At 38.5% G+C, this 17,608-nt stretch overlaps 1 protein-coding gene across 2 annotated transcripts; it reads left to right on the top strand.

Moving 5' to 3' along the window:
• The first annotated feature begins 1,351 nt into the window (after positions 1-1,351).
• LOC145494589 (uncharacterized) lies at positions 1,352-15,875 on the top strand. Of its 2 annotated transcripts, XM_081474105.1 has the most exons (6): positions 1,353-1,471; positions 4,746-5,099; positions 9,902-9,993; positions 10,808-11,498; positions 12,673-13,036; positions 14,329-15,875. In XM_081474105.1, exons 2-6 carry the CDS (start codon positions 4,811-4,813, stop codon positions 14,333-14,335), a joined length of 1,443 nt encoding a protein of 480 aa, XP_081330231.1. In that variant the 5' UTR covers positions 1,353-1,471; positions 4,746-4,810; the 3' UTR covers positions 14,336-15,875. The 2 variants fall into 2 exon arrangements, with proteins under 2 accessions (XP_081330232.1, XP_081330231.1); XM_081474106.1 differs by lacking the exon at positions 14,329-15,875 and having other exon boundaries at positions 1,352-1,471; positions 12,673-13,137.
• Positions 15,876-17,608: the final 1,733 nt, after the last annotated feature.

The following is a 17,608-nucleotide window of genomic DNA, read 5'->3' as shown; positions in this document are numbered from 1 at the left end:
TATCATTGTCTTTTTCTTTGTCCTGGTCAAAATCTGGTCCACTTTGTTGCCTTTCTCAGCTAGTTCGCTTGCTAACTATATGTCAACGCATTCCTATAGGCATAAAAGGTAAGAAAATCTGTCGTAAAGTAGCAGCTGTTTGAAGGCAAGATATTTGCTACTTAGTTTAGCGGTAATTATAAATGTTAGATCTTGTAGATTCCATTTGGCGGGGCACAGTAGATAACGTCAAAACATAGCACAACCCTGGCTGGCGTGCGTGAAACGTGGCTAATGTTCTTGTCACGCCTGCTCGTTCCTCTTCTGGCACATCTCGCAATAAAGTAAGAAAACAAGTATTTAATCCACAATTTCTATACCTAAACTCCACTGAACAGGAAGCCCATCCCCCGAAAAGTGTTTACACGTCTTGCATGCCTATATTTAACAGCAAACGCACTCGTAATCCATGGTTGCATTACGTCAAGTCCTCCGGACTCGTGACTGGTGGCAGAGGACTGGTGGAGTTGGCCGCAACACGAAAGTTGTCGCAAAAGACAATAGATTTAGACATATCTTTATTTCTCAATTTGGGTTAAAGGATAACCGCTACAGAATTAATTGTACACAATTTATTTTATAGAACTCCCCCCAGTGGTCGACAGTCTTTTCACACGGTACAAACAGTTTTTTACATAAAAATATATCTATATATGTTACGTACCGTCTTATCAAAATTAAGCAAATATCAGGGAAATGAAAATAACGAGATATTTTCCAAGCAGGTGCCCTCTTCAAAGATACACTTACAGGAAAAACAAAGGGAAACATTAATTAATCGAGGTACCGTAAAATCTCACGTTAAGTTGAATTCATGTTTACCCCCGCCTTAACGTGGGATTTTACGGTATGTATCATGGGTAGACTGCTCTCACGAATGCCTTTCAACAGTTGAAGTCGTGGCAGGGTGTTCTTCAATTACTTGTAATTCAAGTAAGTTTTTCGCTTGGATTACTATATTTCCAAAACCCTTTTGACCTTCTTAAATAAGTTTTATTTTTCGTGAAAGATGTCGGGTGGCCCAACCCACCCAGGTTGGTTCCTAAGTACATATGTTTGGTTAATTCGGACGCCAATTTTCAAAATTTGCAAACACAGAGCAGGGCAGGTGCAGATATCGATTTCATTCACAGTTGATTTATTGTCAGACAGCTTTTGTGGTAAAAAACAAAAAACAATAGATGTACAGTTCATTATCGTACAATATACTCCAGGTCGACAAAACAACAAACGCTCATCAAGCGTGTACGCACGCGCGCGCGCAAGCCAGTGTAAACTGGGTTCGACATGTGACTTGAAGACACATATAAGCTGAAAATCTAGTGCCTTCCAGGAACTGTGGGCACGGAGGGAAAAAGCGTTATTCTTCGGTTCTGTGCTAGCAGGAGATAATATCTTATGGCGTCTTCTTGTTTATCCTTGTTTCTTCAAGGTGAGATATTCATTACTCAAGCGAAGCGAAAGCAAACATCGCTGTGTTTAGATTGTCAAGGCGCTCACACAGTGACAGAACCGAACAAGGTATCACTTTTGACACACAAACCTGGTTTTCTTTTAACTTTAGTCATCGACATAATATGCTTCGGTTTTCCACTCTGAGTGTGATAATTTGGGAATGGCTTACAAGTTTAAGCTTAGCTAGTTCTGAAAACCGTGCAATATTGGGAAATGTTTAGCCCTGTAGTCGCTCCGTCTATGTTTATTATTTTTTTTACAAAATGCATGCATTTGGAAGATAATAAGTGTTTATTTTTTCTCGTCAATGTTAACGCGAAAGTGAAAAAGAATTTTAGTTAATAATACTGTCGATTAATTTCGATACGCGGGCTGAATGTATCTTCTACTCGTCGCATTTAATTTCGTTGTGCAAAATTTTGTAATATAAGTCTTTCTAAATGATACCCTGTATATAAATCGACCCCTTTTAAAAGGACCCGATCGTCATAATCCGTTCGAGTGGTACGAAGCTTTTAAGATTTTATTTTATTAATTTTTCCTGAGAAACACTTTAAGAATTACTGCCTTTTACCACATAGGAGAGTAAATGTGCTCCAGTTTAATTACTGTTTACCTTCGTATTAATTAAAATCTTATCAACGATATTTTGCATGACTTGAAACTCGATATAAGCTTTAAAGCTTACTTGTGCCTTACTTCGTTCCTATTACATTTGTTAATTTTGTCTGTAATCCGTAATATGAAATCCAAAACCCAGACAAGGATAATTCTTGTCTAACTAGAGATTTAATCTCGCTTCTCGATCTACTTTGCCGTTTGGAGGGTGAACATTTAAACCTATCCCTTTTTATTTTAACACCTGAAGCCAATATCAATTTAATTTAGAAAATACTTGTTTATAATCAACAATGGAAGTGGGACATAGGCTTGATTCTTGATAGTGTAACTTTGCACTAGGATTGTCAGCTGGGTACCACCATTCAGTCTGTAATTTAACCTATTATCTTCCCACCTATCACTATTCTCCTGGTGTGGGGTTGACCCATGGCTCATGGCTCATGACCCATGTCTGAGACAAGCACATTTCTGGTTTTCTTAGAGCACTTAGAGAACTACTGTAAACAAGAAGATCTGTTAGATCTTATAACCGTGCTTTTAAAATTTAACTGTTTGCTTAGCACTACCGTCGGAATGTAGTGCACATTTCAAAGCAGTCACTGATGATTCTTTTCCTACTGTAGACATCACATCACTTGATCAACACAAACTGTATTACTGCACCATCAGTGGTAGCCATTAACAAATCTCCGATAACGTAATGGTCCTAATCTAGAACTTTCTTCGGGATATGTATGGTCATGAACGATATGAACCACACGATAATAACACTATTAACAACAGCTTTCTTTCTTTAAAGACATGATTAAATTTGATTGGTGTTTTCCACGAGTAAAGGGCTAGCAAAGTAGTCACACAAGTCATGTAATTTAATAATGAAACTCTATCCCGACCGATGTATCGATTTTGGTCACTCCAGTGGCTACAGATTGAAAACGTGACAGAAAATTGGCGTTACTTTCGATTCTCACCAAATTTTGGACAGTGGGAAGATCTCATCATTAGCCAATTACAGACCATTTTTCAGCTCTTTTCGTCACATCCTCCCCCCTCGGGAGAATTTTGTCAAGTTAGCTATTTTAGTATGCAAGCCACCCTAATGGTGGTCACTGTTGGCGAAATGTTTATTTCAGGGGCACCCAACGGATCGTTTCGGTAAATTATTTGTTCGGAAGGCCTTTAATCCCCTCTGATTTTCTGAAGAGAATTGTCACCTCGAACTTTCGTGATATGAGAAATTTAATGTCTGTTGTTTTCGAATTGTAAAAAATGTCGTTTTAGGTACCGAAAAAAGGTCAGCTATCATTTTCGGAAAGGCGATAAGACCTAAGGTTTTCGGGGAATGGACGAAAAAGCCCTAATAAATTCGAGAATATTCAAGTTCCCCTAGAATAACCGAACAGACAAAATTTTTTAGCGCAACCTAAAATTAACCTACAGAGCTTTAAAACTACTCCAGATAACCTAAAACAGCGTTTAAAAGCATTTGAGAGAAACCGGTCGTTGGGTGCCCCTGTTATTTGCTCAAAATTGGGGCAAAATCTTTCGGAGATGGAAGTCAGGACATTTGTAAGGATACAGAAAGTAATATGGGACCAGTTGGTGGCTTCTAAGGCTGAATTTATCCAGAAGTAAGCTGTATTTTCATTTTCGTGCCGAAAGCCATGCGGTGAAATATTATCAGTTTGTTCTGCTGTCTTGTTCTATTTTTGTCTCTTGGTCATTTTTGTAGCCCACCAAGGCCATTCTTTCGTCTAAATGAGTTGAAAAAAGTTCAAAAAAGATGTTCCCATTCAAGTTTAAGCTCTTGGGCGATAATTCTGGAGTTTTTTGGCCGAAACGTCGGTTTTGTTATGTTCGTGTTTTTCGGTTGCTATGGGCGACCGTTGCTCCCTTCGTTAGGTCAAGTCTGGGGAGTGAGGTCACAAAAAAAATTCTAATTAATTCTGGTTTTGTTCGATTTCACTGAAATTTTAGCACGATAAAGCTGGATTGTTAAGGAATAGATTCACCTTCTGCCAATGTGTGGTAGCTATTAATGCTAAAGTGATATATCGCTTCGATGTCAGGGTTTTGAAGCGATTTTTTTTGCAACGTGTAGGTTCGGCATGATTTTGTAATCTGAGATTTCTGTTGACCCTGAAGAAACAAGGTTTGGCGAGTAAACATTACAGATTGCGTAATTCAAAGTTGGCCGAGTGGAGATCTGCGTCTGGTCTCCGACAAAAAAAAAAAAATAAAAAAAAATAATAAACCAAGGGTAGAACATGAACCGCGCTCGGCCCATGGCCGCGCGGTTAATAAACGAAAACTGATATGAAACTTTGTGAAGATGAAAATGTATCCCTGACAGAAAAAGAAACTGACAGCCTTGCTTAATGCAGCCTTGCTTAATGTTGTTGTTTAAACCCTCTCTGTAAAAGCTTTGTGGTCCTTACATCATATCTGTGAAGGCTTTGTAACCTTAGAAGTAATTTGGATAAGCACTTACAAGTGGGTTTTGGAAAAGAGTTATTTCTCCTTGTGGTCTGGAGTACAATGAACCTCTTTTTTGCTGTATTCAATATAAATTATGACTGATGTGCTTACAGGCATCAAATGTTGAAATTGTGAATTTTTGCTTCTGATAGGAAATCTTTTAGAAAGTCAAACTTGACGTTGACAATGTAATGAGTTTAGTGCAGCCTAAGGGATCATGGAGTCATCCACTCAAGAGATATCAGCTGCTGCCCCTCGTGAGCTGGACTTGTTTGGAGAAGAAGCTCTGGAAGAGATATTTGAATCCATTGAAAGTCTTCGAGCACAAATTGACCAGCTACAAATACATTGTGAAAAGCTATCCACAGAAAAGACTAAAGTTGATCAGATGTTAGTTGATAAAGAAAAGGAATGCCATGCAATGAAAGAGCAACTTCAAGAAGACATCAATAATCTGAGGAAATTGAATTTACAGTTGCTATCTTCTCAGAAGACATCTCAGAAAGGTATGACTGTCGCAACTATAAATGACGTTTTCTATCATTGACTTGACTTTGTAATACTTGACTTTAGTTGGTGCTAGTTTCATAGCAAGTTTAGTTTTTTGCACATACTGCATATCTAGGATTATTGTCATGAAACAATGACATGAATGTAGACCTTGTGGTTTTTTAGTTTTCTGGTCACCATTTTGGATGATATAAGATTTCAATTTGGTGAAAATAGTCTCCAAGATCCATTGAGGCAACAATGACAGTGTTTTCTTTTTTTTTTTTTTTTTTTTGGATTTGGTTGTAATCATTATGGAAAACATAGTTACTGGCTTCTCCTTTATCATTTGAGTGGAACTAGAACCTTTTTCATTGCCAATGTTGATGTTCTCATAATAAACATTTGTAATGCAGTTGCTGTAATTTGATTGGTTGAGCTACTTGTATCATCCATTAGTGTGCATTAGTATTGAAATTTGTCAAGACTAAAAGCATTCACCAATATGCAACATGCCATTAAAACCTTGAAATTGTGGAGAAAACTGATCAATGAATATGCCAACATGGGCTTTAGACTGTATGTTTGTTTCAAATGATAATTCAGGACTTTGTGGTGATCGACATTTCACTATTTCACATTTTACTATATTATTGGTACTTAAAATGTAGAGAAATAACTGGATATCATTTAATTTGAAGGGAATACTAGATGTTCAGTTATCATTTTGCTAGAATTCTACTAATAAATTATTAGTCAAATTCTAGCAAAATGACAATTAGGTTGCACAGTCTTGATTTCTATCTTGAGCATCACAGAAATTTGGAGACACAATAAATTATACTTGTTTGAAAACATTTTAAAACCAATTTTTAACAAATGGGAATTTATTTATTCATTCTCAGGTAATGTCTTTAATTACAAACATATGGCACAGCTACATGATTGCATTTTTCAACGAACTGATAATATCAACGGAGAAACAACAACAACAACAACATGATATACATGTGTACATGTAAATTCTGGGAGAAACGTGTACGTGGAAAAACTCCGGGCTCAAATCCCATCTGGGACTCGGATTTTTTCCAAAAATACGTTTCTCCCAGAATTTAAACTGAATATCATGTTGTTGTTGTTTGTCTGTTAGTATACTCACTTGGGAAGTTGTCTTGATGCATCTCGATATGCCTTAAAGGAGCTCAGTCACAGTTTGCGCATTTTGAAAAGTTTAGCGTAAATTTTTTAAATTCGTCGTTTGCAATCCATGTCAATCTTCACCATCCTTGACCGTCCTTGTTCCTTTATGGTTTATTATTATCTCTTTGATGGTTTTCTATCTTAGTAAACTATTATTTTCAAGTTTCCTTCCATTTAAAGGAGATTTTGTACGTGGCCAAAACAAAAGACAAAACACCATGACTGAGCTTCTTAAATGTGACAGCGTGATGCTGTTAGTGAGTTCATATGAGTTAGTACGTGGCTGTGGAGCCGCATGATGTAGTTCCAGTCAATACCCACAATTTGACCCTTGCTCACCGTAGAGTCTCCAGTAGCTCAGTGGTTGGAGCATCCAACTAGATCACAGAGGGTTGTGGGTTCAAATCCCATCTGGGACTTGCATTTTTTGCGAGATGAGTGTTAGTGCTAGTGCTAGTGCTAGTGCTAGTGCTAGTGCTAGTGCTAGTGCTAGTGCTAGTGCTGTTGTTGTTGTTGTTGTTGTTGTTGTTGTTATTGTTATTATTATTATTATTAAAGATTCGCACAGCTATTGATGATATTAAAGCAGGTTTCGTCATTGGCTCCGGGCAACAACAAGTTGCCCAGGGAGACCAAGAAACACCCCTTGTTTGCTTTTTCTCTTCTTTCTACATCTCCAGCACCTTTCTAAGAATTCTTGCCGACCCCAACAATGCACATCTCTGGATCAGTCCAACAGGAATGCCCACCTCAATGGCTCTCAGATTGTCCTTCAATCTCAGTGGTATTGATCCCAATGCTTCCACTACCACTGGAATAACCTTTGTCCTCACACCCCACATTTTTCGAACTTCTCTTGCTAGATCTTGATACTTTTCAACTTTTTCATCTTCCTTCTCTCTCACCCCATTATCCTCTGGAATTGCCACATCTATAATCTGACAGCTCTTGTCTCTCTTGTCAATGATCACCAAATCCGGTCTCCTAGCCCCTATTTCATGGTCTGTTCGCACACTGTTCGCTAATGGTCTCGTTACTCTGCTTACAGATTCTACATTTCGGGTCATTCTGTAACTTGTCAACCATCGTTTTAATATAGTTTGTTCGTATTGCTTGATCTTGTGCAGCAATGATAAGAGCTTCTGTTTCTCTCTTGAGCTTTCCTTCTTTTAACCAGGTCCATGTTTCCTCACTTCTTTGTTCTTCACCCTGTCTTGCAAACTGTCCATATAACGGCTTTTCTTTCCAGTCTTGAATATTTTCAGTTCTTGTCCTCGCTTTAAAGTTGGCAGCTGTTTCTCTATTCTCATCCCCATCCCTCCTGACGGCTTTTAACAGTTCTTCCTCGCTTGTTTGGACATAACATTCTAGCGATACCTTTGCTTGATTGACACAATCCTCTACGGATATCAAACCTCTCCCTCCGTCCTTCCTCGGCACATAAAGTCACGCCACGCAGTCCTGTGGATGGAACCCTCCATTCATGGTTAGCAATTTTCTTGTTCTGCGATCTAGGTCCTGAAGTTCTTGTTTCCTCCATTCAAGTATTCCTCCTGCATACCTAACGAGTGACACTGCCCAGGTGTTTATGGCTTATATCAAGTTTCCACCGTTCAACTTCGAGCGGGCAACTTTTTTAATGCGTCGTAAGTATTCTTTCCTGATTTTGTCCTTCATTTGGTCATGAAGCATGTCGCTGGCCTCAAGCACTCCTAGATACTTGTACCCTTCGCTTTCTTCCATTGCTCTTATTGTAGTGTCATTTGGTAGTGTTATGCCTTCTGTCTGTGCCAGTTTGCCACGTTTTATGACCAAGACAGCACACTTCTCAATGCCAAATTTCATACCGATGTCATTGCTGAATATTCTCACTGATTGTATCAGTGAGTCCAGTTGGCACTCACTTCTGGCGTAAAGCTTTAGATCATCCATAAAGAGAAGGTGATTGACCTTTGTCTTGTTGGCATATGTGTATCCCGCTTTGCACTTTCTGAGAACTAGGGACAGCGGAATCATGGAGACCACAAAAAGGAGGGGGGATAGGGAATCACCCTGGAAGATGCCCCTTTTGATGGAGACACTTCCAAGACTTTCTCCGTTTGATGTAAGTTCTGTTTGCCAGCCATTCATGGAATTTTCCAGTAAGGTCTTAACATTTTGAGCTGCACCAAATAGTTCTAGACATTCAAGAAGCCAGGAATGCGGTATCATATCGTAAGCCTTCTTATAATCAATCCAGCCCATTGCAAGATTCTTCTTTCTTGATTTGGCCTCCCGTAGGACCATTTTATCAATAAAGAGCTGGTCATTGGTTCCTTGGGAGCCTTTCCTGCAACCTTTCTGCTCATCTGGTAGTACACTCTCGGTATCCAGGAATTCGTAGAGCTTGTCAGACATTATCCCTGTTAGCAACTTCCACATTACAGGTAAACAGGTTATGGGGCGGTAATTTCCTGCTACTGTGCCTTTCTCTGGGTCTTTCATTATAAGGACAGTTCTTCCCTTGGTCATCCACCCAGGAACATTCCCACAGTCTAAGCATACTTGAAGCTGGTTTGCGATATTATTATTATTATTATTATTATCGTCCTCACGTAATGTTTGCTTAGAGTCCTTAGGGCCGAGACCAAACCATGGTCCTGGGGCACTAGGGGATAGCCAGTTTTTAGCTTGATAGCACCCTCCTCAAAATGTGTGCTGTACCTAGCAAGGTTATCTTTTGTAGTTCACTGATGCTTAATTGGCCGGGAATTCTTCCAAGATAAGTTTCTAGTCCCTTTTTGATAGCTCCAAGTGCTCCAATGATAACTGGTATCGTTTCCGTTCTCATGCCCCACATTCGGCTTGTTTCGATTTCCAAGTCCTTATATTTGGATAGTTTTTCACTGACTTTCACGGATGTGTTTCTGTCTGATGGTACTGCCATGTCAATAAATTTACAGGTTTTCGTTTTGTGGTCTTTAATCACTATATCGGGTCTGTTGGCTGTTATTTTCCTGTCTGTGTGTATTGGCATGTCCCATAATATCGTGACATCCTCGTTTTCTCAGAGGGGTTATTCGTAGCTTTGTAAAATGCTTCCATCACTTGTTTATACTCCTCTCTAGTCCATTTCTGTCTAGTTCCTTTCAAGGGATTTCCGGTGGATGTAGCTAGAGGGACTCTGTGAGGGTTGTCCTCGTTGTGGATGTCCTCTAGTACTTCGTGAGCGGAGTTTGTTCCAGTAGCTGACTTTTCGATCCCAGCCTGGTTCCCCACTCGGGGACGCGGCCCTTGTTGATCCGCGGGACGACCGATGCGGCATGAATTATTCCTAGTACGACTTTTCATATTATTATTATTATTATTATTATTATTATTATTATTATTATTATTATTATTATTATTATTATTATTACCTTATGATAGCATTCTTTTACTCTATCTCTCCATAACAGACTTTGTAGTGGACCTGTTATGAACAAGAAGAGATTTATATTCTTGAATAGATCAATTCATGGTACAAATTATATTAAATAGCTATTAAGTTAGTATGTTATAATGTTACTTGACAATATACAATTTTAATTTCATTATTATTCTATGATACAGTGTTTCACTTTTTAACTTCTATTTTAAGATGCCTCAGATTTGAGTACTTCAGCAAGCTTATTGAAGGAGATCTTTGACTCTGAAGAAGTTTATCATAAAAAATTAGAAGCTGAAGCCAAGGTAAGACATCTTTTGAAAACAAGTCCATTGACACTTGGCTTGAGCTTAATTCCATTGTCTCAAATTAATAAAGTATGGCCTGTTAGCATATTTCCTTTCTTGGCCAACATTTTGAAAGCCCAGTCAAAAAGGTGTACATTACGTCCAAATTACACTACAGATACTTTGTACCTCAAACTCTACACTTTATTACTTAATTATTAAGTTTATAAAATTGTCTGCAAAAGTCAGCTATTTTGTGTTTGTTTTTATTATAATTCAATTTGTGAATTGTTAGAAATTCATTTTGGACAAATTTGTCATTTCGCCTTACATATGACTAAACTAAGTCATTTAAAGATGATTTCAATGAATTATTTCTAAGATGAATATGCTGGGATGCCATATTAGGGGACTCTGCATGTTTATTAAAGAACATGCCCTTGAAGTAAAGTGAGATAACCCGGGCTGGATCTATCAATCGCACAAAGAGCAAATTAGACAATATATCACTATGTGTTAGAAGATGTTTGGAAATGAAGCTATTTGCTTTCAAGTGAAAGGGAATATTAGTTTCAATCTTTTACTAACATTTTGAGCCATTTGGCTGCAACCTCTTAGGGAAACAAGTCAGGAATAGGCATGTGTGGAGTTAAATGGCCATTTCTTTTTGGGGAAAGGGGGGGGGCAGCCTCACGAGTCAGTAGTTTACTTAATATATAGGGAAAAACAAAGAGACAGTAGTTAAGGGAGTCCCATTTACCATGATGTTATGAATTATATAATAATTGTTTATGGGACTAAACGTATTTGAATTCACTGATATTTGTGGCAGGTGGATGCACTACAGTTAACGTTACTGGAAAAGGATAAATACATATCAAGTTTAGAATGGCAGTTAGTTGATTCTGAGGCCACCATTACATCAGTGCAAGCAGAGAGAGATCGTCTTGCTCTAGAACTTGACTGTGCTTTAGCTCGAGAACAAGATTCAGATCTCCAGGCACTTGGAGCTGTTGGAGACATATCAGGCTACAGTGATCCTTTAGAGCATGCCAATTATGGTTTGGTGGAGTCAGGATATGTGGATGACATGCCTGTTAGACGCGTCAGGAAGCAGCCTCGAAGACACCTCAGTGACTTGACTACTCGCGGGAACTCATATTTTGATGATTTTGGTGCAATCTTGGCTGGGCACATAAGCCTCTCTGACTATGACGTTCCAACATTAGCAGAAAAAGAATCTCGTGGACTTGGTAATCTTAAAAGAGCAACTAACTTCAGCAATATTAATAACCTAGATGAATTTGAGAAGTTTGATAAAAGGCCACCCCTGTCTCCTAAAGTACCGGGTTGGGAGAGTTTTGATGACTCAGAAGCAGGGCTGTCACCTGTGTTAAACAAAGACAAATGGCATGGGTTTAGTGATGTGAGTAACATCGAAGGAGATGAAGGCAATGAACCAAATGCTGATAACGAAGATATGTGGACATTTACTCCTGATAGTATCCTGAATGTGTTTACTGGTAGGTCAACTAGCCATTGATTCAGTACAAATTAGAATAATGTTCTTTTCTAACCTTCCATTTTTCAAACCTCCTGATCCCCTTGGTCCAACTCCCCTTGGAGTGTTGGACCCCCTTGGTCCGACACTCTAATTTTACCCCTGATACCTAGAACTACCCAATTTTGGAAACCAATTGTCATTTCCCGTAGAGGTTTGAAAAATAAGGATTTTACCATACTTATTAATCGTGTAACATTTTCATCTGTACGCCATTGTTCAAAGTTAATTAAATTAATTTCAAAGTTGATTTATGTTACCCCTTTGAGTTTAGCTCTCTGCACACATTCAATGCCTATGATATATATTTCTTGTCTTCTTGTATTTGAAAACATGACAGCCACGTAAACATGTAAATACTTGATTCTGTCCTTCGACTTGCACAAAGCTTGTGGCTTTCCGCACAACTTTTCTTTTGGATCTACACTTTACTCATTTGTCACAATTTTCCAAAATATGGATGACTTCAGACGAGACTGTGCATGTAATATTTCAGAAGAAGAAATAATATTTCAGACGAAAACTTTGCCTTGCTCACTATCCTGACACACGTCATGTAACTTGAGAACTGAACATGTGTCAAGTTTTCCTCCTGTTTCGTATCATCTCATTCTGGTTAGATCAAGCTATAATGTCCACATTATCCAGTCAATTGAAGAATGTAATTATTAAACAATTATTCCATTTGCGTAGTCAGATACAAGATGATTATGGCAAACTTGGCACTAAATGCCTAGGTTGATATTTACCACCTAATGTCTAACATGGCTTACTGCAGGCTCTTAGCCAGAATTTAAGTGTGCTATAGTGCCTGCTCAAATGAGCAATTTATGGGGCAACTCATGAAAAGTAAAACAATTATCTTTCGAAAGTGGCCATCTGCAGGACGCCTAGACACCCATCTGGCTAAAAACCTGGGCTTATGTCATGTTCCAATCCCAAGTTACCACCCCCACCTCCCACCCCCCAAAGAAAAAATGTTGATTATTTTGGCTGGGTAGGATGGAAAGAATAAAGGGGTTGCGGGATGAATTGACAAGAAAGTTAAACTGTCCTAGACAACTGATTCTGATATGTATATGCAGTTAGCCACTGTAGTACATGGAAATATTAATTAAGTGTCTCTCATGTTTCAGGGGAAGAGTTGTGTAGCTTAACTACAGAGCCAAGCAACATTCGGAGGTTTTCAAAAGGCAGTAGTACAGTTCCTGAGAAAGACATACTTGACGACGGCAGCACTGCAGGTCAGCAAGTGGTCAGTGGAATATTGCCTGTTCAAAGAAGAGAGTCTCTGCCAGCTGAGAAGGCAAATGTTGAGGTTACTTTAGTTGGGCATCAGAAAACACCAAGTGAACCTATAGACACTAAGGACTCCTGTAATAATGACAAGCAGATGGCCACTGATATCAAAAATATGTCCAATAAGAGACTTGAGGAATATCACAAGTGGAAAGTGTCCGGTTGCAAGGGTGATCCACCAGCCAAACTCAAAATATCACAGTAAGCAGAAGTTGAATTCTTGTTTTATCACTTACTATAAACGTGTATCTAGGCGCACATGTACTGTCTGAAACTTGAGCATGAACAATTATCTTTAGGAAAGTAGTTTGTATTAAATGTTTCAGTTCCTTTTATTTAGTGGATAAGTGTAAAGTCTGTTTGTTGGAAAACATTCTTCATAAATTATAAAATTTGAGGTTGCAAGAAAGAAACTCAAAGGAACTGAAAAATTAATATTATGACTGAAGCCATGTGGCTGACTGGTACCAGTTCCTAAAGATACCTAGCATTTTATCACCACTTACCTGAACGTACGGTGTATAATCTTTCTCTTTTCACATTCTTAAGTAACGGTCCATATAAGAAAGATAGCACCACATGGCCAGGAATGCAAAAAGGTGCTAACTTTTGTGCAACTTTGCTACTGCTGTATCATACTTCTGATTGGCTCAATCAACAAACTCTACCAAAACTTCAGATAGCTGTATATATGTTTATCCGTAATTGATCAACTACCTTCTTTTCAACAAAACGGCTTCCAAGTCTATACCACAGTAATCCTATGTGGGGAACTTTGGAAAATTGGAAGCTTTTTGTCTTTGTTTACGACCATTGTGATTGGTTGAATGTTTTAACACAAAGGAAACTACCTTTCAAAATAGAGTTTAAATACATTTTATTTCATAAACCTGCTTTCCATTGGGTGATACATTCTCTGTATGAAAACACAACTGTTTCAATGTGGGGAAAGCGTATTGCCTCAGAAGTATAGAAAATGCTACAGTTCTTATCTGGATCATTACTTGATGCTTAATGCATTTGGCACTGAAAGCATATCTCTGAACAGACTGGTGTGTCCTTTTGGATTGGTTGATATTGAGATCTCAAACATACAATAAACTCAGAACCAAATGACAACAAGAGATCTTCAGAGAAGACTGTGGAGCCATTTACAAAGAGACGTGTCAGTTTGCTTGAGATTAAGATTTTAATTTTCTAGTCTTCAGTTTTTGGCCCGGTTGTTCAAGCTAACTAATCCATGATTCACACTTTTTCTGTTTACCTTTCTGTCATCCAGTTTTGATGTCAACTAATCTCAAACTCGAGACAGGATTAGCAATTACAACACTTTTGTATGTGGGAAATAAAACCTCAGTCAACGTTTAACCCTAGATAAAGTGTTAATTGGCTGTCAAACAAGCTGGGTCAGTTGAAAATTTGTTCCTGCATGTTGCACACGAGAAGGTACAACATATTATTTCTAAAACATCTATTATTCTTTCCCTTTTTAGGTGCTGACCAAAGGATGCTAACAGTGAATTACATACTAGTAATTTTTGAAAGAGCTCGATACAAACATGACAATAAAATAATGTACAAGGTACCAATTTCATTGCATTACAGAGCTTAGTTGCATATTTCAGTACAAGAGGGGTTCAATTGATTGATAAATTAATTAATTAATATGTTAAACCACGGTTTATATGTTTTACAAGGCTATGAGCCTGTAAATTGACAAGCTGTTTGTAACTGTTAAAGTATGTAGTATGTTAAACTTTACAACAGTGCATGAGTAAACAATGCTACGTTACCTTAAAATTTATTTCTGTAATCTCTGCAGACTCTCTCTTTCTCGCCATTTTGTTATATTGATGAGCAAAGGGAAAGGCATGCAACCCTTGTTTTGCAATGCTATTCTAAACAGTTTTTTAATAGCTTGTGTTTAATTAGAGCAGTTTTCAATTGGCGGTCATAAACTCAAAACCAAAGGAATTACTCTGGCCAATCACAAACGACACGGACAATACAGTCAACCAATCAACTTGAAGTAATTACATGTAGCCGACGCCAAGCGCGGGAAAACATGTGCGAGTGAGTCACGAGTGGTTGTGGTTTTGCTTCTGATTGGATAAAAACGTGGCGCGAGTTTCCTTAAGCCAATCAAGTAGCAAAGAAAGTGCAAAACCAATTTCTTTCCACCACTAAAATGAAAACAGTTCTAATGCAAAGAAATTAATATTTAAGAAATTCTAGGTTTAAGAAATTCTAGATCAATTGCGAGTACATGACATCAGTTGATCTCTAAAACAGCTGTTGTGAACTATAAGTAAAATTAATATATATCGTTCTAAAAAAAATGAATCCTTACAGTGTTGATGAGATGAATGCCATGTTCAAAATCCCTAGTCTGGTTTGTCTGGTTGTGTTAAGAAATTAAATTATCCTCGAATCATTGCATGCTTTCAATACAGCGCTTATAAAAAACACAGACAGACATCTTCTATTGAATAGATGTACTGCATTTTCTAGCTGTTGGTTACATCTGTAACCACAGGGAATGTCTGTCAGGACAACTACGTGTGAAGTGAAATGGTTTGGGGAGAAAATGAGTTGTCACGTGTGCTTATTAAATAAGGGTGGTGTGAAACTGACATGAATTTAGCCATTGTAATGGACAAGTTCATTGATGAGATGGTTTCCTGTGCATTCAGATTGAAGGTAGAAACGTTCGGCAGGAGAACAGTCTGTTGGATGTTTGTTTTTTGTCAAGTCTTGCTTTAATCCTCTTCTGAAAAATGAAGTTGCTATAAGACATTGTAAGTTGTGTTTCTATCCTTAAGTTTGAGCAGCAGTTTACTATAGGCATTTTTCATTTCATTTAAAAAATGGACATTGCTAAGATGCAGTCTTAAAAACGGGGCAAGTGGAGTCGAAAATTAAATTTAAAATGTGTATATAGTAAGATAGAAATGCTATTTATTTAATATTATTTATTATTGTAATAAGTTTAAACAAGTGTTTTGTGTGTTGAGTGATTAAAAAATTAAACAAACTAGTAGTTTTAAGTGCGTTTTAATGTTACTCTCGACGCATTTTAACAGCAGTTGTACTTAATTCAAGACATCACGTGACACCGTGGAAAAAGATCTATTGTAGCAACTTCAAGGCAATCTGATTGGCTGACTTTAGATATTGGCCCTTATGCAGTTACAGGTCTTACTCGTGTAACAATCGTTTCAAGTTCTGCTTTCAACTTGCGCCCACGAGCATGACGAGAGGTAGATTGAACGGTTCAAAGAAACGCGTCTTTTGCGACTTGTTTCACAAACAAGTCCCAAGTTTCGTAAACACAAACTGAACACATCCAACTCGATATCAAGGGATTGCTTTCCTGTACTGTAGCTAATCGATTCAGCCACGGTACATCAAGCAGTCTGGTCGAGCCACAGTTCGTGTTTTTTCCCGTAAATAGTGTCCCCAGTTAGTTTTTTAAAGCTAAATACCATTGACACTGAATGGATTCTTTCATTCTTTCATTGGCCGTTTTTATGCTAGAGACGTTTAAGTTGTCTAGGCACCGTTAACGTAAGACGTAAAAGGTGTCTGGTATAAAGAAGAGACGCATTTAAAAACACGGCCTAACAAAAAAATATTTTCTTTTTCTATAAATGAAGACCGGGTTCTGTACTCGGAGGACACTGGAAACAAGCCACTTTTAGCGCGCCAATATACCAACAAATCTACTAACTGATGACGTGGCAGGCAGATAAGGGAGTCACGTTTTTATACCAGACAGGTTTAACGTCTCAAACGTTAAAGGCGACTGATAAGAGCGTCATTCAGACGCTCTTAAAAGAAGACGTTAAAGCAGACAGACGTTAAAAGCGTCTTCCTTATTTTCCGTTTTTATAATAGACGTTAAAGTCGTCTCGAGAAAGCTTTAACGTCCGAGACGACATTAACGTCAATGTCGAGGAAAAGGTGGTTGTTATTCATCGTGGTAGATGCAATAATAAAGTGTATTATCGTTTGTCTCACGATGTAGTCACTTGAGATGTAGATCGCGACGTTTCGACTGCTTACTGCTAGTCTTCTTCAGGCGATAAGGTCGACTGATTGCACGGTATCATTTATATCACAAAGGTCGGCTGTGATTGGTGCATTTCGATCCTCCTATTGTTCCATTGTTCCGGCGAGTAGCTGTTCCCTCAGTGGTCCGCTGTTGTACCGTTCTCCTGTTGTTGTGTTTCTTGATCGTGGGTATCCATGCTTCAGGAATTTCAATTCCACTATCCCAGTTGATGTTGTTAGGGTGAAGTCTTATGTGAATAGCTTCCTTGACCCTACCTGTGTACCAGTGAGGATCTCGATCAATAAACTTGACCTCATTCCAGATAGGATAATGGCCGGTCTCGTGGGTGTGTTCAGAAACGGCGGAGGTCTGGGTACGGGCGAGTCGTATATCCCTGTCGTGTTCTTTGATCCTCTCCTGCATAGATCTCCCTGTTTCCCCGATGTAGACTTTGCCGCACTCACAGGGAATCCTGTAGACAACACCATCTTGTTTAGCCGGATTGACGGTGTCCTTTGGTCGCACTAAGTGTGACCGAAGTGTCGTGTCGGACTTGAAGACGGTGCGAATGCCTTGTTGTTCTAGGCAGCGGCGGAGAGACTCCGAAACTCCTTGGACATAGGGTAAAACGGCGGTGGATTTAAATTCCGCGACAAGCTCTCTTCTTGGGGTTGTTCGTGCCTTTGTGATCTTCTGTACAAAAGAGGAGGGATATCCGT

This window comes from Orbicella franksi, chromosome 8 (assembly GCF_964199315.1).
Source record: "Orbicella franksi chromosome 8, jaOrbFran1.1, whole genome shotgun sequence".
In the NCBI taxonomy this organism is placed as follows: Eukaryota; Metazoa; Cnidaria; class Anthozoa; order Scleractinia; family Merulinidae; genus Orbicella; species Orbicella franksi.
Note: the sequence above shows the minus strand (reverse complement) of the source record. Positions and strands in the feature narration are given on the sequence as shown.